General features: G+C 37.5%; 2 protein-coding genes and 1 long non-coding RNA gene across 4 annotated transcripts in view; 2 read left to right on the plus strand and 1 right to left on the minus strand.

Annotated features, from left to right (window-relative positions):
* The window catches only part of Erich1 (glutamate-rich 1), a gene marked incomplete at its 5' end in the record, with an annotated part of 52,793,804 nt that overhangs the window by 30,436,849 nt on the left and 22,330,363 nt on the right, over positions 1 to 26,592 (plus strand).
* LOC148000580 (uncharacterized) overlaps positions 1 to 26,592 on the plus strand; it is a 95,250-nt gene that overhangs the window by 43,591 nt on the left and 25,067 nt on the right. The gene's annotated exons all lie outside the window — the stretch shown is intronic.
* Positions 1 to 26,592, minus strand: part of Tusc3 (tumor suppressor candidate 3) — a 148,578-nt gene that overhangs the window by 26,400 nt on the left and 95,586 nt on the right. Inside the window, exon 6 of one of the 2 annotated variants that reach the window (NM_001004212.1) lies at positions 19,590 to 19,679. The exons of the other annotated variant lie outside the window; for it this stretch is intronic. Within the exon in view, the coding sequence (NP_001004212.1) occupies positions 19,590 to 19,679 (90 nt within the window). The remainder of the gene's footprint in view (positions 1 to 19,589; positions 19,680 to 26,592) is intronic. 2 annotated transcript variants of the gene reach the window in all.

Below are 26,592 nucleotides of genomic sequence, written 5' to 3' on the forward strand. Positions count from 1 at the left end.
TGACACAGGCATTACAGTAGCATTCCACTAGTTTTTGACTAGGTTTAAGGCCCAGTCTGGGATGAAACCTATACCTGACACTGCTAATGTGGTCAATAACCTGAGACCTGGGCTTGGGGAAAATCTAATACCATTATTCTGTCAAAGAGCCCCAAAATAAAATGACTCTTGTCAACATATTTCTATACATACAGAGCAAACAAGCTTCTTCTTGCAGTAAATGTTAATTAACAAAGAGATCTACAATAGGACAATGTGGAAAGAGTGAAATATTTTGGAACATTCAGTCCTAAATGGGATAGCATCATCACACCCTTCTATCGAGGCTCCTCTCTGCAGAAGAGGGGTCAGGAAATCTGAAGAGCTAGAAAGGAGAGGTGGCTCCAATGAAAGAGCATCCTCTATATACATAGCAATAAATGAATGTGAGTTCAGACTATGAACAAGATCTGTACAGATTCAAACCAGACACAACCCCAACATTGACTTAGTAAAGTAGATACAAAGTGACATGCCTAATCAATGACTCTCTCTGAAGGAGAGTCACTGTATACATCAGCCACAGTCCAGGGCAAGTCCCATGACCAGGAATAGTTGATGAACACACAAAAGATACCATGATTTTGTGGTTTTAGGTATACTTTTTATCTAATTAATATTTAATTTTTCTTGTTTTGTTTTTAGTTTATCTGTCTTGATAGTTACTGCTTTGTTGTCTTCTACTTGTTTTCTGAGAAAAAGAGAAAGACATGACATTGGGTAGGTTTGGAGTTAAGTAAGACAGGGAGTGAGTGAGAGAAGGGAATGGATAAGATTAAATTATATTTGATGAGAGAATTTTTAAATAAAACACATGAAAAATATATCTTATAAAACCACATTAAGTAGAGTAACCTTTGTTGAAAACTGTAGTTTTACTTACTGTACAAATTACTTTCTAATATATGGCAGGTATATTATGAGGTACTTGCGATAAGATGGGGATGGACTATGTCCTGGGAAAGATGGACAAAACTGACACTATCAAACCCTCCAATGTGTCTTTGGGAATGATGTAAGCTCAAGTGCCTATGTGGCTTTGAGAAAGTGCACTGTGAAGACTGAACAAACAGTGCTGAATGACTAAGTGCTCAGAGTTAGGAAAGGCAACAATTCTAATGTAAAGAAGGTCCACGTAAACAGCATGGAGAACACACTTGGCTTCTGAGCAGATTTTAACAAAACACTCGGAAGAAACACAGACAGGGCAAATGGAATAACATTTGGAGGAAAGCCTTAGGATAGGATATGTTTAAGGAATAATAAAAAGGCCATTATATATTGGTAAATATTTAATCTTCAAAGGATTAACTAAAAAGCAGAGAGAGAATATTCAAATTAACAAAATTAAGAGCTGAAAAGGGCAACACAACAACAGACACTGAAGAAATTCATAGAACCTAAGAACATACCTTAAAAACATGCAGGCCAACAGATTAGAAAACCTAAAAGAAATGGATCATTTTCTTGATATATACTGCCTACAAAAGTTAAATCAAGATCAGATAATCAATTTCAATAGTCCTATAATCCCTAGTGAAAAAAAAAGCAGTGATTAAAAACCTTCCAACATCAACAACAATGACATCGCTAGATAGTTGTAGTGTATCTACCACATTTCCAAAAAGTTAACACTGATAGTCCTGAAATAATTATATAAAATAGAAAAAGAAGAGACGCTGCTCAATTCTTTCTATGAGGTCACAGTCACACTGATACTTTAGCCATATGTAGACCCAACAAAGAAACAATTTCACACCAACTTCCCTCATGAAAATACATAAAAAAATGCTCAATAATAGACTTGTAAACCAAATACATCAACAAATAAAAATGATCATCCACTATGGTCCAGTAGAGCTCATCCCAGAGATGGTAAAACACATGTAAATCAACAAATGTAATCTACTATATAAGCAGACTGAAGACAAAAGATACATCATCTCATTCCATGCAGAAATACCATTTTCCAAATTCAATACTCCTTTTATTATAACAGACCTGGAGAAAGTATGAATGCAAGGGGCACACTTCAACTTTGTAAAAGCAGCACACAGACAAAAATCACCTTAAATACTTGAAGTCTTAGCTACAGCAGTAGGACAAATGAAGGAGACTAAAGCTATACAAACAGGAAGGGAAGAAGTCAAAGAATCTTTGTCAGACTTAGTGCTTCTGTCTGTAATGGCCTAGTGACTGAACTTCCAGCTTTGAACCCTGTACATCTAATCAATCATGACGTCATCTGTCTTATATCTGTCAGCTTAAAGTGAGAGTAAGCTCCTCCACACCACTGATTCTGTCCCAGTGCTTAGCCTAGGCTGCTTAGAAAATGGGTGTTTTAGTCCTTATTCTTCAAGTGTTCTACTCCTAACTCAGAAAGTTCCCAGGTGTCCATGATTCATCAGTCTACTGCTCAAAAGCCCTGAAAATGACATTCCTCCACAATACTTGAGAATCACTTGCTGTGCTTCAGTGGAGGAGAAAAAAGTGACCGTGAAACTGTACACTTGCAGAAAAAAACAGCGAGTATCCATAGGACCCCTACTCCTGCAAGGCAGAGAGACAATCTGTCCTTTAAGAACTGTACTTGGCAAACTTAAGTTTATGAAACTTAGATCTGAATCTAATTGTCTCACCGACGTGCAATTCCCATTTTTACCTTTGCAAGGTTTCTTAATCTTCTTCCTGAGTGTAATCATGGAGTGACTATATTCTAATTGTTTCATATGTTTAATCTTGATTTTAAGGCCAGAACACATTTTACCTCTTTGAGCAAAGACTCTCCAATTTGTCTTACAATATATCATTTGTTTGTAAAATACTGTGATACTTACTGCTTGCCTACTAAAGCTCTATTTTAGTCACAGTGATATCTGTATGAATCTTAAGCCCAGACTGTGATCAATTTTGGAAGAAAAAAATTTACACGAGTTTAAATTCCTTGTTGTTTTAAAATATAATAACCATCAACTGCGTGCTTTGTTATTTTTTGTAACCACTTACATACAAAATACTTTTATTCAGAGTATAATAGAAAATGGTTACAAAGATGAATGTATGCTTAGTTTAAGCAAAATACTTCCTTTCAGGTAAAGGGTGGTGGTGCATGCTTTAACTCCGAGGACTCGAAAAGCAGCGAGAATCTGTGTGATCTGGAGTCTCTGGTTGGTACATGCTCAATAGTCAATCAAAAATATATCTCCACATACAGCTACAAAGCATGCTATATTAGGAGTTAGTGTTTTGTATTTTTATAGGAGAATAGTAGCTTTTACTTAATATCTTACTTACAAATTGACTTTATTGAACACAGTTCAAGCTTAAAACCTTTTATTATTAGGTTAAAAAAATAGTTATAAAACTCTTACTTTTGATACTATCTAATAGAAATATAAAGTTCCTTTTGAACATGTTTTTCAAAAGAGCTGACTGAGTCATCAGAAAGTGGATTAAGCTGAAATTAGCAAACAGAGACAAAAGAAATTGTGCATTTACCATTCATACTAGGAAAAAGGTTAGAAATACCTGTTTGGGATTAACATCATACACTTTAGGATAGATCATGGCTCTTCACGAGTTTATTGCAGAATCATGCTTTTTACATACAATCTAAGATCTGTATGATAATGTAGAAAATCTAAGGCGATTGAAGATTGTATGGCTGGAAAGGAACTGAAAAGCTGTTGCTTCAATTGTTCAAACAACATACAGCGACATCATCACAATAGAATGTAGAATTCAAAATAGAAAATTCAAAAAAAATTATTTCATATGTTGCTGTATCATTATTTATATAAAGTTATATCATAGGTTAATTACTCAAGTCTTTATGTTTGAGGAAAGGATTGTAAAGCAATGCTAATCTTACAACAATAATATCTTTCTGGAAATAATTTAATAAAGACATTATTTCAAGATATGCAATGTAATTTAATAAATATGGTGTCTTTAAAATGCCTTGTATCACCAATAAGATACAGACTAAGGTAGGCAAATTATTCTACACAACTTCTGTAGCTCTCATGAGAAGGTAATTCCCTTCAAGACAGAGCTTCATAAGAAGAAATTTCATCAGTAACATATAATTAAATGTATTTTAAAGAAAAAAATTTCAAACGGAGCCTGTAAACTATTATGATACATAGTTCAATAGAATATTAATATCCTGGATAGATCGAATTATGTACCCACAGGAAATTTCTATGTTAACAGTCTGAAGTCCTGACCATATGACTATTAGTGGACAAAAGATATTTATGTAATTCGGTTATTATTGTGAGCCCTAATTCAACAGAAGAAAGCAGCCTCAAATAAAAAGGACAGACAGAGGGAGAAAACCATGCCCAGCACAAGAAGTTACATCTGCAAACTCAAAGAATACATGTGGAGTCTAACTTACCGATAAGATTCTGGTAAATACATTTATGTTGTTCATCAGGGCATATTCATTTTGAGAATGAAAATACCCATCTGGGTATCTTTTTTTTTTTTTTTTTAAATGAGAGGACAGGAAGAGAAATGTAAAAAGCAAGGCAGGACTGAAGATCAGAAGAGGCTGCGCTAAGGCACAGACCTCAAAGCAGAACTCTTAAGTTTCAAGCTTAAGGCCTTGCTTTTGGATCTCAAGATCTGATTAGTGTTCTAGGAGTTTCCAAATAAATGACTAATAAAGTGTTTATAGAAGTACAAAATTAAAATGTTAGCAGAGAGTATGCTGAAACTATACATTTATGGGTCTTCCAAACAAAGGGAAATATCTATTTTTTTTTTTTTCCGGAGCTGGGGACCAAACCCAGGGCCTTGCGCTTGCTAGGCAAGCACTCTACCACTGAGCTAAATCCCCAACCCGGGAAAGATCTATTTTAAGTGAGGACATTAGAATATATTACATAATCTTTACTTGCCTTTAAGACCCCTGGATCATATTTTCCAACCAAATTATCAGGTGATTCATTCAACCCAGCTTTGTAAAGTGAAGACAAATAATACATCATATATATCATTCAACCCTATGTAATATAAATATAGCAATACAAGGAAATTGCAAATCAACTTATTTTTCTCTAAGAAGGGCTGAACAATATTCACACAACATTAACTGAAATTGATATATCATGCTTTTGCTGCTGCCATATTTTTCTTAAAGTTCATAAAATTAGCTTCTTGTCTATAATTTTTGTTCAGTTTTCTAAATATTTTAAAAGCATGAATGTATTAAAGACAAAAAGAGAAAAGGGTATATGGTTTTACGTACGTTCTCAAGTAGGATCACTTCCACTCCCACTGTAAATTTTCAAATGAAAATCTCTTTCAATGTATAGGTAAATATCTATATGCATTATGTATACTGATATAAACCAAAATCAATTACATAGTTAACAAGAATAATACTTATCCTCCAGTATTTTTCTGTGCTTTCAGAATGTCTATCTTGTTACCTTTCCTGGGAGAATAGATGAAATAACATTCTCCCCAAATCCGCTAATATACAGAAACTTGCAAGGTGATTTTATTTAGAAGCAGTTGTACACAATGTTCAAGTATCCTTGTAAGAGACAGCAAAGGGCATAGAGAAAACAGAACTGGTTGTGAGGCACAGAATGCAGTGGAGTATCAACAAGTCAAAGAATGCCAAGAACTTCGGACAACTATCGGAAAATAAGTTCCCGTGAACCTCCAGAGAGGCCACCCCTGCCAGTCTATGTGCATGTGGATATCTGGCCTCCTGAACTGAGAACAAAGTCCCCCTGTGGTACAGTATGCAGTGTGTGGTACTCTAGTATGGCAGCTTTAGAAAGCCAACCCACCATCACCCACTTGCTAAGACTCTCTAGAAAGTTAAGTACCTGGGCTTTCCCAGTTCTCCTTGTTGCTTTCTAAACTCAAATGCAGAAAGTTGTCCAGTTCTCCTACTACAAACATACCTTCAACTTCATGTTTAATTTTAAGTGAGGTGGAAAGTGGGCATATCATTATCAATCACATCCTTCCTACCCTAACACTGAGCATAACAAGTCAAACTGGTCATCATTCTTTAATCCCCAATATTTAGAAGGTTTGATATAATAGGTGAACAACTATTACTTTCATAATCTCCACATTTTATGGCATCTTTCCCATTGAATTCAGTTAACTAAAGAGAGTGAATAAAGGTCCACCACAAGGCTGAAGAGAAGACACCAAAGTCCAACAACTTCAAACCATCATTTTCAGTGTGCACTTACCCAGTTCAATGATAGTGGCTTAAGGTAATAAATTCCCAACTATCTATGCTCTATATTCAACTAAATTTTTATTAATTTGCACAGGTATTATGAAAGTGACTGACTCTTAAAGATAAGGATACCATCAGATATGAAATCAGGGTAGCTGAACAGACTTACTAGTAAACAATGGCACTAGGCTTTTGGAAGTACGGCACCCAAAATTATTCTGGGAAAAAATAGAGGTCCATCTCTGTAGGTTGATGTCAAGGCAATACATGATTGGACAGTAGAGAATGGGGCCAGGACATAGTTTTTGTAAGGCATGAGAGAGGAGGAAGGAGAGAGATCAAGATGGAGTCAATGGAGGAAGATGGTTCAGATTTAGATGAACTAGATTGATTTTATCTTGTCTAGGTGGGCGGTTTGTATCTTTATCAATTGGCAGTGAATTTATTATATGGATGAATTGTGGATTGAGAATTTAACATGTAAATCTAATTGCTAAATTACAGGCTTCTGGAACTTTGATTTACCGGGCTAAAGAGGACAGTGTGTGAAAGAAATGGCTGAGAGGCAGTTGGAGCTCGCGGATCTGGTTCTATTGCTCACTCAGAGAACATGCAGGGCACACAAAACGAGGTGTGTGTGTGTGTGTGTGTGTGTGTGTGTGTGTGTGTGTGTGTGTGTGTGTGTGTTAGGTGTGGTAACTACCACCTAGGAGACTGTGCAGAGATGGTGGCTAAAAGGGAGACAGTGGGAGTGGGCAGCTTGCAGACCTCATGGCAGAGTAGCAGCCGGAGCTCGTGGATCCAGCTCGCGGGAACTGATAGCAAACGATCCTTTTTAAATTTTTACCACAACACATCTCTTTCAAAATATGTATGTTAACTATTTTTATATTGCTCTATGGATTTCCCTATACCATTTCCAATAAAGGAATAAACTAGAAAATAAGTTCAGTTGAGCAATGTTTCCTCAGAAGTATTTTGGTTTCTCACAGTGTTCAGACAGTCATCCTCAGGTCATATTTTTGTGCTTTCAAGAGTAGGGAGTAGATGTATTTCATGCATACAAATGGAAGTTACAGAATATTTGTCACTGTATTCATAGTTTATAGTGCAACCCTCACTTCAGCATGAGCAATAGAAATTTTCTGTTTTAATAATAACATGGTTTCCTTTTTCCTGCCATATGATTTGAAGTATCTATTAATAATCAAACCTGTTTTTTTCCATTATCTGCTTAGATGAGAAGAACACAGTCATCAAGAATAATTAGAAAGGCCTGCTCTTGTCAAAGACCTAGGTTTGATTCCTAGTAGCCATGATCCAGAGGATCGATCCAAGGCTTTCTTCTGAACTCTGTGGGCCAAACACCCATAAATATAAAATGATAAAAAAGAACTTAAAAACTATTACAAGATACTGTAAAAGGAATTTGCTTAATTAGCTGACCTAGAGACAGAAGTTCAGTCTCTGAGTGGATGTGCTTGTTACATTATGTAAGTTATATTTTGTATCATTTCCTGAGAACAGCACTTCAAACATGGGGCTTTTCCTAAAAAATCATGTCTTCTTCTGTATTCTTAACTGACTTATTTTTAAAATAAGAATAGACCTAGGTTAAAAGATGAAAATAAGCAGATATAACATATTATAACTTCATAGCTAGCAGCTCCTCCTCATTTATAACGAACCAGAAATTCACTGGAGTTCTGCGACAATGGAGGAATACTCACGCCTGTGCTTTATAGTCTAGTGCAGGGGGCACCAGGACAATTACTTCCCTAGACATTAGCAATGCTAGAATATAAGACACTCGTCCATCCATAAGATCAGTGAGTTTACGAAGTAGAAAACTACATGAATACTTAAATGTGGGTGTTGCTGTGTCATAACGCAGGAGGTGGGGCTTTGTAAGCTGGTTTCCCTAAGGAGGACTAGTGAGAGAGGCTAAGCTTCTCTCTCTCACATCACTGCCATGTGGCTCGCAGGCGTTACCGCCAGCAGGAAACACTGACTACAGATTATGACATGCCCATGGATTATTTTCTGACATATTACAGCTATGCTGGAGGACACTCAGATTCAGTCTTCTGCGAAAATTTCTATCAGAACATGTTACCAACAGTCTAGTAAGAATTACTTTACAGGAAATTGGTTAGTTCTAACATTTGCAAAAACAGTTATGTAAATGTTTTTAATCAAAGTTATGTTATATAAAATCGAATATTGTTTTAGCGTTTGATAGCAAATTAATTTCATGGTATAGTATAATTCTTCTAACTTAACCTATAAATGGCTTCAAAATTTTGAGAAGCTAAGTTAGATTCATTAGTGATTTAAAAATTATAAAAATTACATTTATTTAGTGTATATGTGTACACACACACACACACACACACACTTTCACACAAGACAAACGAATGTCACTGTGTGCTAAGCTAAGTCTGCTAAATGTGCAAGAGAGAAGGGGGAAGGTGCAGAAGACAGAGAGATAAAGACAGAAAGAAGAGCGTGTACACATGAGCACAGGAATCGGAACGTGGATGCAAAGGAAGCAGTTATGGAAAAGCAAAGGGGAAGCTGCCAAGCCTGCTCTTTTCGAGCCAGGCTGCAGCACCTCAGCCAACTGCCAGTGAGATTTAAGAACCGTATGGCTAATGAGGCCCTCTTGGTTAAAAAAAACACAAGTAGTGGCAGTTCTGAACACATTAGATGATCATTCTCAGTGTGGGTATTTCGCTAATCCCACTGTCTCACTTCAGATTTGAATCTAGTCTTTCTGAGAGTCTGCAAGCCCTACTCCAGCATTGTTCTCAAGCTCTGCACCACCAAGTGCCTCATTTACTTCTCCAAGCAGGCCATTTGGCAAAAGTAAAAAGCTTTGAACAAGGCACACAGCTTACATTTCTTAAACTGCTGCTGTTGGGACAACTGAATTAACAAATATCCGAATACAGAACAGCTCCAAGCTACTGTTTTCAGCACCATTAATTCATATACAGTAGGAACAACACTGAAAACTCAAATGCTCTAACTCTATTGTAAGCCAAACTATATCAAATCTGAAGAACTTCCATTTAGTTAAGAAAAAGGTAATTGACGGTGTAGTTTATTTTCATTTTCTTTCCATAACATGGCAGACGTTAAAGTTATATCTAGCACGGTATCCTCTGCTGTAGTACCCTGCTGTTTCTTCTACAACCCGAGTTTCTGGAGTTGAGAAGACACTCCCTGCTCTAAGAACAAGCCACAAAATCACATGGAGATACAGTTGGGGACTCTACATGCAAACCCCCAGCAGTTTACCAGTATGCAATGCCCTCTTTGAAGACCTGCCCTTGGTTTCAGGAGTAGTAGAAGGGTTTATCCCTCCCTGATGGAGAATGATCACCAAGCACCAAGGATGCTCCGGCAGAGATTTCGTTAGCTCCCCATGTGTTTTCTGACAGCATCTCCACATCTACTTTTGAAGCTCCCTTTGTTTAAAGATCATTACTTCAGGTGATGGCTTCTAGTTTCAGGGCGCAGAGGTTCTTTGTCACCCACACGACACCAATGTACACACATCCCAGTTCACTTTTAGAGTGCACACAGGAAGCAGTACAAACTGCTCTTCCTGTTGGTAAATAAGGCCAATGCCTTTCTCAGCACACTTCCAATCCTCTCACTGTAACTGTCACTTTATCTCTCTAGAAATGCTGAAACCAAACGAGCTTTGCGTCTACAGTCTCCTGCAGTGCGTCAACCTTGGTTCTGTTCAGCTTTGCTTGCTGTAATTCATTACTTGACGCAATATGAGTCTGGCTCTCCAGAGTGCGGACAGCATTTTTACTCCTTCCTGTTAAAGACACCCGAACAATAACCAGTTTGCAACTTAAAATCTGTAAGCATTGACAGTCACACTGAACCACTGAACCACAAACAAAGCAGCTGCTGAGGCACTGGAAAACAAGAGGGACCAGAACTAGGAGGCCCAGAGGAGTCCAGGACAACCCATTTCATATGTTTGCTTAGCTGGTATGAGAAAAGGAATTCTATGAAATTGCAGAGAAAAGAAATAAAAGGAAAATTCAAAGTACCATATGAGGTAGTATCAAATAGTTTTCAATTTAATATACTAGACACATGCACACAAGCAAGTATGCGCACGCGCGCGCGCACACACACACACACACACACACACACACACACACTCTGCCAACACACAGGTCTTGCTAACTCCGCACTGGAGAGCAAGTGCTTAACCATCCAAGTGTAGATGTAGATGGATCACCAACTACTGCTTAATAAGGAAGTTGTAAACGCATTTCTAGAATAAAAGTCTGGTCATGGTATCATATAGATTCCCTGCCATATATAAAATGTGTATTTAAAAACCAAGAGCACAGCAAAGTGTGACCTGTGTGACCGTGAGGACAGCCTCTTTTCTGCACTCACACTGCTGCTCCATGTGGAAGGGTTCTCTTCTCATCACAGGGCCATTACCCTGAAAACACCCTAACAACCTCTTGAATTATCTCTGAGAACTAAGAACATCTGTGTGAAGCTGACTGAGTAGTTTTAGAGTCAGGAAATCTCTGCCTAACAAAGATAAGAACGTGAGGCCAAGCAGTAGCAGCAGTGTCTGCTTCAGGTACCCTGTACAGATCTATTCACCACGGACAACAGTCCACACAGCTGAGCTAACACCTTTCTTTAAGAGTCTGGCCTTACAGAATCAGGGAATCACAAATTGTCACAATCCTTTCCAACGCCACAGATGCTGCCTACTTTGTAAAGCCCACCTTATACCATTTAAGCCCAGCCTCAAAGATCTGCAAAGATTCCACTTTTCTTTCTTCCTGAAGCAGGAAGTTCATAATCAGATTGTCTGCTGACAGGGTGCAGAGTTCAACAATGATACCTTCCTACATACTTATCTATGCAACAATAAATGTTTCTTATGTAATTTTCTACACAATACACACTTTTATATAAAAGAAATTAGCACTAGTCAAGTTTAAAACGTCTCATAAATGCTATGCAAGGATTGTAGGGATTTGAGTGCGTAACTAACCAAACTGGGAAGCCAGCATGGGTCTCAGAGAAAGATCAGAATGCTGTAAAACCATCTCACAGAAGGCTAGATGCATTTCAAAAGACTGAAAGTTACATTTTCAAAATGACTTACTTAGTAGGTATATAAAACGCACATCTAATATCAGATACAATATACATGAATTACATATTTTTAAAAGTTCACATTATTGTAAAAATTATTTTTCATTCTCTCAGTAGAAGACGACTTTATATAACATTGCCTAACGTTCTGGGCTACTGACAGAATTTTACAAGATTTGATGTAGGATTCAACCATTTGGAAGAAAGTGTTCTTTTCACAGTAATTGTTCCTTATGGAGCAAACAGAAGTATGACTACATTTTGCATATCCACAACACAGTTCTATTGTTTCACTCTTAAAAACTCATTACAGGGAACACAATTTACTTTGCATACTGTACACTTCAGTGTTTAAGTGTAGAGTCAGGGAACGAAGTAAAGGAAACCAGCATCATATAGACATATCAACATGATATGGTATATATTGGTTATATTTTGATACAAAGATTCATCTAAATCTGACCTGACTATCTTAGCTAAATACTAAACTTTCAAAATAAATGAAGTCTTAGTATATATAACAAACTATACAGTTATAAGTATTAAGGCTAAACAAATAATGTTACAAAGCAAGGAATATTTATAAATATTAATCTTTAGTCAATGTTCTACTGGTGAGTAAAACATAGTATATGTAATTCCATTATTTTCCCAAATTATTCAAAAAAAGAATAAAAAAAATCAAACAAACAAATAAAACAAAGTTTAGGATAATTAATGAATGCAGGTAGAAAACCACTAAATTGTATACATAAGAAAAAAGAATAAAACATGAAATCTATCCCACCTAGTTATTTTGAATGCACTTTCTTTGGTACATTTTGTCATTTAATAAGTCTGCACAGCATTCTAAAGAGAATTACAACAGTGAAGAACATTCTTGCTTTGTGGTCAAGATATTTTCACCTCATTAGTAGACATGTTTAAGAAGTAAGATATATGATTAAATAAGAGATTTATAGCAAACAAGAGAATGCCAATCAAAATAGATCATATTCACTGAAACATATGAACGACTTCCTTTAAAAAGTTCTATCTGATCTATGTCAGAAAAGGGGGCTCTGGGAATGAAGAAAGGAAATGCCACTGTAAACCACAGTACATAATACAAAATGTTACGTTTACCGTGAACGAGAATTAAACTCATAAATGTATCACACTCGCTGTTCTAACTCCATCACATCCTGTATTACTCAGTAATCTGAACATAAATGATTGATAATGGTTTGATGGCTTCTGAAGGAGGAAGGAGATGAAAGGTGGAAATTCAGAAGCTTAGGGAAATCCACAGACACATGAATTTTTACAGTATGATTTATGTAAAGAAATGTGAAGTCTCCCCAACACAAACCCATTTCATTCTCACCATAGCATTATTTTGAAATCTGGATCATGGAGAAAATAAAGCCTAATCTGGCCTAGGTGTAAAGCAAATGACTCTGCTTTCCTGCTGTTCTGACAGAAGGCAAGTTAACAAACGTGTTTCTTTAGATAACAGATGTGACATACGATATGGGGTTAAAGTTTATAGAAGGCCTCAGTCATATGAAAACACAAATGCAAATATTTAGAATTTATCCCAAATTTTCATTTTGGTGGGTATAGAGGTATCAGACAATACTGAGAAGACAGGCTCTGGATGATTAGATCCTGAAGACTTCACACTACTATGTCGTGCCAACATGGTATCCTACATGTAAGTCTCTATGTCGTGCCAGCATGGTATCTCTTCACAGAATCCTCTCCACCAGTGACACTCCGAAGTTCTTATTTTTACCTTTACAGATATACATTAAAAAGCTTTTTCCAGATTTCAATTCATATGCTTATTAGTGATTTATATTTAATGTAATTATGCAATTTTCTTGTGAGAATAATCTATGGTTTTTTAAGGACAACTGGATTCTATTTTACACACTAATTTTTCCAAACCATAAAATAATTTTCCATAATTGGAAAACTTTAAACAGTGTGAAGAAGTTAATGAGTAATTCAACATTTACTCTGGGGAAAGCTGATTCCTTTCTCATTTGACTTTCATGCAGAATCAAATTTATTTTAAGTTTGTCAGAGAAAATTTAGTTCTATTAAAGTAAGACGTATTAAAATATATTCTCATTTGTGGTTCTATAACAAGTGTGTTTATTTTCAAGATTTTTTCCTTTCATTTAGAAAGGAGAAAAAGAAGGGATACAGGGGGGAATGTGTGAGTGTGTAAGTATGTGTAGGAGTAGGCTGTGATAGGTGTGCTCAAGGAGGACACAGGAAAACTTACAAGGATTGGTTTTGTTTATAATTATCAAATGTCTGTCATAGAGTACCTTATGAAGAGGTAAGGGTCTGGACTACATGGTCCCTTTAATGAACAATGTAGTACACAGAAATCCTTTAAAGGAAGCAGTTTACCTTGCTCACAATTTGACATGACACAGCCAGAGTTTAGGCTGAGAATGCACACAGGTAAGGTTAACAATGACAGTAAATAACAGGGGAGAGACAGGGTAAAGCATGTAAACAGAAACAGGGCCAGCAATTTTGTCAAAGCCAACTAGTCAGGTAATGCTATCAAAATTATCAGGGAATGGAGGGAAATGCATATAAAGATCAGACAAATACAGTGTCACTTTAGTACATAACCACACACCCTTTCCTCGGTGTCCAGTGATACTGGGGCAAACACTTCAAACAATCCTATTGTCAACCGCATAGTGAGAAGCACAGTTCTAGAGACGAGCCCTCTGCTGACCCACTGCACCCCTCACATTCCTTTCTAGTTTATAGGTCCCACAATGTAGCTGCACTAATGTAGCTGTATCTGAGATTTAGTACACTCTCGAGAAATGGTCACTGCACAGAAAATGAAAGATGAATCGAGTAGAGGACAGAAATCCTAATAAGTTTCCTGTCCATCTTTTCTATATAACTTTTATTTCACTTTCTGACTTTGTTGGTTTTTTTCAATGATGAGGTTAGCATTACTGTAGATAGTACTGAAGAGAATTTGTAAACATTTTAAAACGAAGTATCACAGTAAGTTAAGTACATACAATTTCCAACTTTTAATTGGAGATGAGATTACACTCTAAGACCCTCAAAGGTGTCCTGTGTGTAACATCTGCGGAATGAGTGTGACGCACGTAGATGGAAGTGTTCAGTGGTCACTGACGCTGACTGCAGCCTCTCAGCAACAATGGCACTTTATGACTGCTTCACATGCGTTCACATGTGAGCGGAACACGGAGAACATGCATAACTCATTTGCAAAGCAGGGACAAGCCCTGGTTTATGTACAACCAACATCCACCAATCCCAGGAGAGAGCTGACATCTTGAACAGAAGGGATGTTTGTTGGGAGTGGGAGTAATAACCTAGGTATAGCCTTTATTTTATGTTATGCGTTTTTCTTTGAGATGATTATTTCTCCACAGAAAGCATTTTCCCCCAGTAACCATGAGTTGTATAGTTTCCCTTTAGCTACTCAGTAATGATTGCTTCTGTGATGGCTTTCATGCTGTTAAGAGATCATTAGTGCTTGACTTGTGCGACTACATAGCATCTTAATAGTGAGAAACAAACTCGCAATCACACACAGCTCTCTCCTCCTACAGTATTAATTCTGCTCATATCCATTCACATTGAAATAGTACTTTGTTTATATTTTCAGCTTAAGTATGTGTTATTTCACAATATGTGAAAATGTGAACAAAACATTGTATTCAAGGTAGCATTTATGCATAAAGCATTGAAAATGAAGTAAAACACTCAGAATGTTATTTTGTTTTTAAAACTGGTCTGGTTTTTTTAGTCCAGTTAAAAACTCACCTAATTATGGAGTAAGAAGTTCAGAGCTGACATGTCATCTATCAATTATATGCCATTTCCTTTACGTTACATACTATAATAGCATTGATGCATACATATTACCCAGTGGGAAATTCCTCTATGCACTTGTACATTAAGGAAGATAAGATCCCTAACAACAGCACGTGACTGGCTCTGGATAGTGTGGGCAACTGCAGCAGTCCTTTAGCTGAACTCCGCTCAGCAGGTCTATGCTGGGTTTAGAAAGTCAGCTATCAGATTTCCTCAGCCCTACAGGAGAGCTTTTCTCGCTTTATGGTCGCCGTGTGGAATGGGTAATTTTCCTATTTGTGGCTACAGTTTGTATTATTGGACATTTAGCAGCCGCCTGGCCTTAAGCTATCTGACATGAGAGTTGTCACTGCAGTTATAGCAGCCACAATATACCTAACCATTCTAAAAAGCCATGCTGGGCTGCATGGCTTGAGTTCTAAAGTTTGGGCATCTTTACATGAAATGCTGTGCGGTGGGAGACATCAGTCTGATGTGGAATAGAATATACAGCCCTCCTCATGTACCTGCAAAGTTTCACAAATGAGGAAACGTTACATCCAGATAATGTTCACCTAATAGTTCAGATTCTAAGCTTGTGGAAAACCTAACAGTGAGCATTCAGTGTATGATTGCAAACTGTTCAGTAGTGCTACATGGGAACACTGGCTGTTTATGCTGGGGATCAGAGGCCCGCTATCAGGCCATAGTGAGCAGAGCAAGCGTACTGTTCGGTCACGGACACAGCCACCTAGGAAGGCATGAAGAACATGAGCTGGTCAGATAAGACACATGAGCTGCAGCATGTGAAGTCCACATACCCCGGTGGAATAGGACCCACACTGATGGAAAATTAACAATGGAATTCTGAGATGTCTGTGAGGACAGAACTGAGCAAAGCCCTGATATCCATTCCAATAGAAATTACTGAGAAGTTTTAAATTTAATTTTCACAATACTTCTTAGGATTTACTATGGTAAACTCATTTATAAAAACTAATGTGGAAAAACTGTACCAGGTGTTGTAAACCACATAGTTTTAAAGATTTACTTAAAGCTTCTATGTTTCAAAGGAATCTTATAGTATGGTATGCAAAGAAAAGTTTTCCTTTCCTTTTCATATTTTACAAATACACACACACACACACACACACACACACACACACACACACACGGACACACACATGGACACACGCACGCATGCACACATACATACATACATTATACACTGAGACATATTCTCACCAATGTTAACACTGTATGATTCATGTAGATTGAAAGAGAAGCCACCTGATGACTTACTGTATGGCCTCTGCCCTTCATGGGAGCAGCTACTCTTTTGAATACTAACATACAGATTAGACTTGAGCATCAGTAAATGGTACCCGAGAACTGGTATCTTTACTTGTCTGGTTTCACTTAGCATTACTGTTGCATGTAGAGTAGCTTTGCTGTATGGCCTCACTGTCTCACCCTACAATTTCCCTGTGTACTCTGCTGGCGGACGTTCAGGGGATGTTAGCGTGAGGACTGAGCACGGAGCTATTGCTATTGTACATTCCAGCTGCAAATCATACACAAATGTGCCCTATGGCTTAAAACACAGGGCCATGGAGTGTGATCTAGAATGTTACCTAATCGTAACCTTTAAGATGCATGAAACAGTTTACATGCCAGCTGGTCAAAGTCTGAGTGGTACCAGAATTGCTGATTGGGTGAACGGATGCCAGTGCCTAGTCAGAGTGTTAACAGTGACATACGAGCAGCTCACTAAGACTGAACTCACCTCATGGACTAATGGCGGAGAATGTCTTCACAAGAACCTTAAGGTGCTTCTTAACTATTGCTCTGTACAGCAAAAGAGTGACTGATCCATGAAACTAGTGTCAGAAAGGCTTGTTCCTGTCGATGGACTGACACGGATGTGACTCTTAGGCTTTGGAGCTTTTCATCCAACATAAAAGTCTAAGGTACTGAGGAAAAGGAACCTGGAAAGCACCCACTATCCCCTCCACTAATCAGATGACACTCGGACATTGCAGAAGACCAGAAGGCTGACAAAAACACAGACACTACACTGCATTCCTGAGGTTCCCGATGAGAGCAAAGACTCCATCAGGACCTGGACTAGAGGCCAAAGTGCTACGTTTTGTCATACAGCCTACCTACAAATTTGAGTGAGGATGAACTTTTAAGAAACAGGCTAATGGTCTAACAGTGCTCAGACTTTCGAATGATTACTTAAAAAATAAGAAAAAAATGTGGGAGCAAAAAGTGGAGCAAAGAAATGCAAAACACACAAAATTTGATTAGAAAGCAGTGAATTTACTATCACAGGCAAATAAAGATCAGGAAAACGCATCTGTAATCTTTAAGAGTAAAACATCAATAATGAGAGACTGGGCTGTCTACAACAGGGCAGTAAAAAAAATCACTATGGGGGCACACTCCACTCACTGAAAACAGCAGGGCATAAAAGAGAAAATCCACTTAAAAGACTTCCCTTAAAAAAGAAAAACCCGCTGGCTTGCCCTTCATAGGGGTCCCATAGCCAAGGATGTTCCAGGATGGGTTGCACAAGCACAGACAGTATGCAAACCAGAGTCCAGGGAACTCTAGATATTCATCCATACAGAAACACAAGTTGGTCTTGTCCATGTATATTAATTTTGCCTATATGCACAGGAAAGGATTTACAGTCTGGGAGGGGTGCATCAAGAAAAGCTGACGAGGCAAGCAATGTGTAGTGACATCATATCGCAGGAGTCCTCAGGACTTCAATATATGACAATGCGTCAAGTTCACATGATGGCATCAAGCACAGACTGTGTCAGTTGGCTGAGTTTCAGGTGGTATTTCTTCCTATTCCTCCTTTTGGAATGGAAGAATTTACTCTGAGACATTCCTTTAAAAAAGAAATGGGCTGGAGCACATGTCTAAGGGATTTCCTTGAATATCTGTTCTTCAGTCATCTAAATAGTCTAAGAAATTTTAAGACACTAAGGACTCTTGAAATTGGACTACATGCATTTTGTATTTATATGGTCATAAAGCCTTAGATGTCAGGGGCTGAGTATTATGGGTCCTCCACAGATTGATATTTGAGCATTTGTTCCCCACTTAGTGGTATTCTTCTGAGAGAGGCCATAACATTAGAGCATGTGGAGGTGACTGGGAGAAATCAGGTCCCAATGATCTTTGAGATGTTTCACTACCCCGTCCCTGCTCTGTAGGCCACTCTTTGCTTCCCTGTCTGCAACTGCCCACCTCATACTCCTGTTCTCACAGACTGAAATGCCCCCAACCGTGAACAAACGTAAACCTTTCTTCTTGAGCTGTTCTGGCCAAGTGTTGTGTTTGCAGCAACACGACAGTGACTATTACTGACTACACACTCATATATGTACATGAGGAGGACAGAGAGTGTGCACCATCTAAGGTATTCCAACAACTAATCCAGGGAACAAGGTGGGGATGCAGTGATAACCACGAGGAGTCTACAGACCTGAATGAAAATGAACCGCACCTTCAAATATTTCTAACATTCAGAAATGTAACAGTAAACTGTCAGGGGGATGTGGCTTATGCTAATGTACTTCATTACTTCTTTCCAAAGAAAAGGAGAAGGGAATGCAATAGGCCGAGTCATGTGAATTTGGGAGCTTTAACTAACGTCAAGTCTGCTCATTATTTAATAATACAAACATTCTAGAAGTTTCTCAAATCCACTATTAGTTCTGTACCAAAGATTTCTTAATACTCTAATATGTTGTTAGAATCCTTAACAATATGTAAATTAACCTATGAAGGTTAAATTTAGGGACACTAGGTATAACTTGTTCAATTTTTTTCTCATGGTGTGAGGTAACAGAAACTTACAAACTTGTACAAATATCATAAATGTATGTGTGCTTTCAGTAGTGTGCACAATTTTAAGAAGTCAGTGATAAAAAGGTCCTTACCCTAAAGAAATACATACTGTTTACGCTCTGTGTGCATATGTGTTTATACATGTATGCATATGTGAGGTGCATATGTGTTTATACATGTATGCATATGTGAGGTGCATATGTGTTCATACATGTATGCATATGTGAGGTGTATATGTGTTTATATATGTATGCATATGTGAGGTGTATATGTGTTTATACATGTATGCATATGTGAGGTGCATGTGTTTATACATGTATGCATATGTGAGGTGCATGTGTTTATACATGTATGCATATGTGAGGTGCATGTGTTTATACATGTATGCATATGTGAGGTGGGAGCAGTAAATGAAAAGATGCTTACAATATCTATGGATAGAAATTAAACTTACCACTTGTCCATTGTGTGGGTTCTTATGAGCATATGGAGGTCCACGGATATGGTTCCACATCTGGCCAGACGTCATAGCAAAGACTATACACTGAAAACCAGGGCACAACATTTCAATACATAAGCCAGGGAATGCCAGGATAATGCATATTTTAAAAGTAATGCTCATCTTTAAACTACCATTTAAAAAGCCTGTATCAGCTCCCGCAATTAAAAAAACAAATTCAGTTCCTATAGTATCCTGAGTAAATTATTCTCTCTGAATCTTTAATTCCATAGCTTCCGTAGCTATGAAACTAATTCTCCCCAAGAGATACGGTGATGCCTAAATGACACAAAATTTTGTTAAGTACCTGACAATGACAATCTGAGAACATTTGACAACCTGCTCCAGTCCAAAAATCAGCTCAGACATGACATAGAGATAAAATGGGATCCTTCTTTCTAAACTTCATTTGCACTCGTTAGGACTATGCATAGTTTAAGTTCTTAGGTACCACATCTGTATGTCCACTAATACTTGGCTGCATTCAGCAAAGTGCCTCAGTACAAATCCAGATCAGTGAAAACGGGGAAGTTAAATACTTAAGAATACTTCCTCGAGATATTTTTGTGTCTGTTGGCTCAATGTGAGAAAAATGTATTTAGAAAAGAAATCCCAATGATAACAAAGCATTACAAAGGAGGATGGTAATGAACAAGAAGTTACAGATCAATCGCTTATGATTACTCATAAGTTCTCTTAAAACATTATTTCTAAATCCATAAACTTGAAAACACCTCTAAAATAAAATGTGTGCTTTGGGTCATACTCAGTATTGCATAGGCCCTGTAATTTGTCCAAGTTCTCTTCATTTCCACTCCCTGGGTCCGGTAATTATCTGTCTTCATGAGTGTTAAAAATAGCAATAAACAGCCATCTAAACTTGTGTGGTTTGCTTGTTTATTTTGTTTTGTTTTTAAAAGAGAAAACACAAAGAGGATACTATATACCTTTAGAGGATACGAAAACTCAGAAGACTAAGTTGTATTTTTTTTTGTTTTCTTTGTTTAATTTATTTATATATTCATTTTACAACCCAGTATCAGCCCTTCCTCTCGAGTATACCCCGTCATGTAAGTCCTCCCCCTATTCCCGAGAAGGGGAAGCCTCCCCCATGTGTCAATCCTCCAAACTCCCATCTTTTTACATCAAGCTGATGCAGTCTAGGCACATCCTCTCCCACTGAGACCAGTCAAGGCTGTCCATTTAGTAGTGCAGGACCCATGGGCAAGCAGTTAAGCAACAGGTTCAGGGGCAGCCTCTGCTGCAGTTGATGGGGGACCTCCATGAAAACCAAACTGCTCATCTGCCATATATGCACAGGGGCCTAGGACCAGCCCCTGCTGGCTCTCTGGTTGGTGATTCAGTTTCTAGGAGCCCCCAGGGATCCAGGTTAGTTGACTCTATTGGTCTTCCTGTGGAGTCCCTGTTCTCTTCTGGCCCTTTAATCTTTCTCCAAACTCTTCCCTAAGACTTCCCGAGCTCCATCTACTACTTGAGTGAATGTCTGCATCTCTTTCCATTGGTTGTTGGGTGGAGCCTCCCAGATGACAGTTATGCTAGCGAGGCTCCTGTCTGCAAGCACAATGGAGTATTATTAATAGTGTTGGGGATTGGTTCTTGCCTATGGGATGGGCAGTCATTGGTTGTCCCTTTCCTCAGATTCTGCTCTTAGTCCCTGTACACCTTACAGGCAGAACACATTTTGGGTAGAAGGTTTTGTGTGTGGGTTGCTGTCCTTGTCCTTTCAATGTCCTATCTAGCTACAGGAAGTGGCCACTTCAGGATCCATATGCCCCACTGCTAGAAATCTCAGCTAGAGTCACCACGCTAAGCCCTCTGGTCTTACTCCAAGGCCTCTAGCAGATTCTCCTCCCTCAGCCAATCCACTTTCTCTTTCCTATGCTCTCCCTATATATGATCCTCCCACCCACCCCGCTCTCATCTCCATCCCCTCTTCCACCCAGTTCTCTACTCCCATTGACCTCCAATATCTATTTTGTTTTCTCTTCTGAGGAAGATTCAACCATCCTCTCTTGTTCTCTTCTTGTTATTTGGCTCCTTTAGGTCTGTAGTTTATAGCATGGGTATCCTGTACTTTATGGCTAAAATCCAATGTATATGTTAGTGCATACCATGCAAGTCCTTTTGTGTTTGTGTTACCCCACTCAGTAACACAAACACAACTAGTTACTCAGTAACTAGTTCCATCCATTTGCCTATAAATTTCATGAAGTCATTGTTTTTGATAGCTGAGTAGTACTCCATTGTGTAGATGTACCACATCTTCTGTATCCATTCTTTTGTTGAGAGATAACTAAGTTGTTTCCAGTTTCTGGCTATTACCAATAAAGGTGCTATGAACACAGCTGAGCAAGTGTCATTGTGATATGATGTAGAATCTTTTGGGTATATGCCCAGGACCGGAACAGTTGGCTCCAAAGGCAGAACTATTCCAAATCTTCTGAGAAACTGCCAAATTGATTTCCAGAGTGGTTGTTCAAGCTTGCACTCCTTGCTCTACCACCGTGCCAGCATGTGCTGTCTTTTGAGTTTTTAAATCTTAGCTATTTTGATGAGTATAGGTGGATTTTGAGACTACTTTTGATTTGTATTTCCCTGATGACTAAGGATGTTGAACATTTCTCTAAGGGCTTTTTGGCTACTTGAGATTCCTCCGTTGAGAATTCTCTGTTTAGCTCTGCACCCTATCTTTTAACTGCATTATTTGGATTGTCAGTGTCTAACTTCTTGAGTTCTTTATATACTTTGGATATTAGCCCTCTACCGGATGTAGAGTTAGTGAAGATCCTTCCCAATCTGTAGGCTCTTGTTTTGTCCTGATGATGGGGTCTTTTGACTTATAGGTTTTCAGTTTCATGAGGTCACATTTATGAACGTTCGACATTAGTGCCCAAGCCTTTGGTTCTCTGTTCAGGAAGTCGTCTGCTGTACCGACCAGTTCAAGCCTATTCCCCAGCTTCTCGGTATCAGAGCTAGTGTATCCGGCAAACACAGTATTTTGGAAACTGAAGTCATAGTGGCTCACAAACCTCATACTTGAGGGAAAATCAAATATAAAACAATCTGACAATCAACTTGAGGTGGAAGGTATTTCTTGGGACATCTGTGTCACCTCCTCCAAGGCTCGCAGAACATCATACAAGAGCTAAAGAATTGTAAGGAGTGCTGTGCAAAGCTGCCTTCCACATATGATATGGTGTCTTAACAGTGGACTTAGCCGCACAGCTACATGCACGAGACCTATACATACTGGACCAAACGTAGTGTCGTGTAACAATAGAATTTTAGGAAGGAAGATATTTTTAACTCCAGATAGCTACACTTCTAAAGAGAATGAGTCACAAAAGGGAAGATTTTGTAATGACATTGAAAAAACTAAAAGGAGCTAGAATGTTATTATTGCATAAGCAAGAAGGGAAAGACTCTAGCACATAAGGGAGAGGTGTTAGCCTCAGATGGGAGAGAAACCGCTCAGTGACTACAATAGCCCAAACACAAGGTTAACCTATCAAACATGGTGCTACAGGGTAGTCTGCGAATCTGTGTCTAATAGAAACAGATCTTCATTTGCAATTTTAACAAAAAATAAATGTACATTTAATGCCAGATCAACCATTCTTGAGGTATATGAATTTCTCTCGATACAAATACAGAAATTTTCCTAAGATTTCCACATTATAGAAGTCAGTCAATATCAGAAAATGTTTATTTTCAGAATTACCACTAAATTTGATACTAGGAACATGATTACATCTGTGACATATTAGCATAGCAATAGATAGAAATGAAAACACATTTTGTTAGTACCTAAGAGAAAATGACCAAATTATCTTAAACAGAGATATCAAAATTAATCCACAATATAATCTGTGGTAGGTTTTGCCAATTTTGCAAATCCCCTTTAGTTACTTGTTTATTCAAGAGTCCAGAAGCTGGGGCTGGAGAGATGGCTCAGCCGTTAAAGGCTAGGCTCACAACCAAGAGTCCAGAAGCTGGAGTAATACACACAAAGGAACCTTCAGGAAAGCACTCTCTGCTGAGGCATACTTTCAGAAATCCAGGACTCAAAGTTGTGGCAATTTTTACAAGAAACAAGAAAATTCTGAATTAACTCAATCTTCTAAAATGCCAGACACACCAAATTTATTCCATCCATCTTTAAGCAAGACATGTTTCTGTCTTTCATCATACATGCTAAAAATGTCATCATTTTAGCGTACTCCTTAATTTGGGATAAGTCAACTCTTGCCACTAATGTAACTGGAACTATTACTAAATGATATATTCAGAAAATGGACAATTCATGAAGAGATATCTGAGCCATCACAAAGTGGGTAAATGCGCTTTGTAAATGAGCACAGTACTATTTTACGACAAGAGTCTTCTGTGTTACTGCCTGACAATTGCTCAGACAGACTCCTAGGAGAGGACAGTTCTTTAAACTGCTACAGTAACTCAGTTCACACCCTTTCACAGATGCAATGAAGCTGTTCTCAGGAGCAAGAAGTAAATGCATATGATATGCCCGAGAAGCACGAGGTTAACATCCTCTTCAATACTTGGGTCTAGATGTGTATCCTTGTGTATCCTGCTTGAGGTCTCACAGTGTCACGTAATATTTAATTTTATAATTCATTAGAGATTATGAAAGTTGAATGCTTTTTATTATGTTTAATGTAATTAGGACAGTAGGTGACAGCGCACAGGTTTTTTCTCTTCTTTTAGTGTTTGGTTATGTGCCTTACTGTTACCGTCTTGTTGAAGTTCTTTATGCTTGTGTTCAGGTACTTTGTTAAGTATAGAGAGCAAGTAAGCCTTAGCAGATGGGTGGTTTTCCTTATATTGTCTTCGAAGGGTCACTTAGCAAACAGAAGTTTTTAAGGTTAACATAACTCATTTATTTCTTCAAGTACAGTTAGTTACTTTATCTTCTGTTCTAAGATATTCTTGTCTAACAAAGAATACCTACACATTCTTTTGAAAAAATTATGTTCCCAATTAGTCATAATTCATTTGCTCTCTTGTACATGTAGACACAAATTCATGGGATTTTCAGCCCCACTGCATTGGACATCTGTCTTACAATACATGATTTTATAACCATAAGCCTGTTTGTACACAACTGTGTTCTCTCTATCTTGCTATGAAATGAACATCACGAAATTACTAAAGATCCGCAGTGAATGCTGGTTTTGTAAGTATAAACGTCAACCAGTCTAGCTTCTCTTCAGTGCTGCTTCTATTCTAGCCCTTTGCATTCGTGGATCTAGTAGCACCTCTTTGCAATTGTCACAAAAATTTTCCTGAATTTTCTCACTGTGAAAATGCATACTCTGACAGAGTGGAGAAATCCAATCTGTGAAAACATACCTCTGCTTAATTCTCTTTCTTTAAAACAATTTCTTTAAATGTCATGTGGTAGCTGTCAGCTTACTTACCATTTACTGGACTGATGAGAATATTTCTTATGGATGATAATGAATGATTTCTCTAAAAATTCCCTTTCTTTTATAGAACTATTTAAATATTTTTATATTGTCAATGTATGACTATTGACTACATAAACCTTGCTGAATTACTCAATAGCTCTATTCTATCTCATTCATATCTCTTCTCTCTCTCTCTCTTTTTTTTTTTTACATTTAGAACCCACAATAAAATCCATCTATATTCATGAGGACTGATGTATTATTTTCCTACTTTTAAATGTTGGTATCATAGCTAAAAATCAGTTGTTTTGTTTCAGAAACCTTAGAAAATCTTTATTTTTATTCATGAAAATATAAGATAAGAATATTTCTTCTTAATGTTTGGGAGAGTTAGTCACCTACTTTTTTTCTTTTAATTTCATAGTTTAAGAGTATACTCAATAGCACAGAATGCAGACATTCTCTCTATTGGTGCCTTGATTTAGTATACTAAGTTTATTAAAGCTACTAAAGCTATAAAAGTATGAACTTCTCAACATGAGTCCTTCATGGCACAATACAAGTGAAAATAACTGTGTCTTAAGTTTCCATGGAACCTAAACTGTCTGCTCACTTAGCTTTCACTCAGTCAACACGTCCTTCTTGAGCACTTTTATACGCTCAGCACAAGTCTACAAGGATACACTTTATACCTCACAGTTGTAAGGGATACAGACTTTTAGTCTTTATGCAGAAGGCAAACATTCAAGAGAACTCAACATATTGTAGCATCTGTTTTATAAATAGAAATTTCTAGAACCCTGTGTTAGACTAAGATAGACTTAACCATACTCTCCCTAGCATTTATTTTCTCATTTTTCAACATGGGCTGCCCAGCTCCTGAGATTCTCCAGGACTCTCCAAGCGTGTTTCACACCACTGTACAGTTAGCAATACTAAGCAATGGATTTTAATAATATATTTTGATTTGTGAAAATGTTTCTCACTTTTACTATTTTTTTAAAAGAACAAAATAGGAAAACATGTGTTGTCATTTCTAAGTTTCATATTTTTCACAGAAATCTACAAGGCATCTGAATCAAACTTTCAAGTATTTTTTTTTTTAATTTTCTTCAAAATATAAAATTCAAATAAGATCCCAGGTATTTTTCAGGACTTTTAATTAAGCAAATACTGTCAGCAAAAGATAAATAAATATAGTCCCAGCTCTGTATTTGTGAATTTCCCATGAAAATTCTGCTAACCTGTCATTAGAGAAATAATTCTTTTTAAAATTTGACTACTTAGAAATAAATAGACATGGTTTCCATGTTTTTGTCCCTAAGTGGTAAAATATAAGAATTTACAAATGTACATAGTACTTAGTAATCTACAAAACTATTGTAATAAAAGTTATATACTAAGCTATGACATTTTACATCAAGGACACATGCAAGCACTTACAGATTATTCTATCTATATGAGTCCTGGAACTGATCCTCCACAGGTACAAAAGAATGCAAATATTC

The sequence above is a fragment of the Rattus norvegicus genome, chromosome 16, assembly GCF_021556685.1.
Source record: "Rattus norvegicus strain SHRSP/BbbUtx chromosome 16, alternate assembly SHRSP_T2T, whole genome shotgun sequence".
Lineage (NCBI taxonomy): Eukaryota > Metazoa > Chordata > Mammalia > Rodentia > Muridae > Rattus > Rattus norvegicus.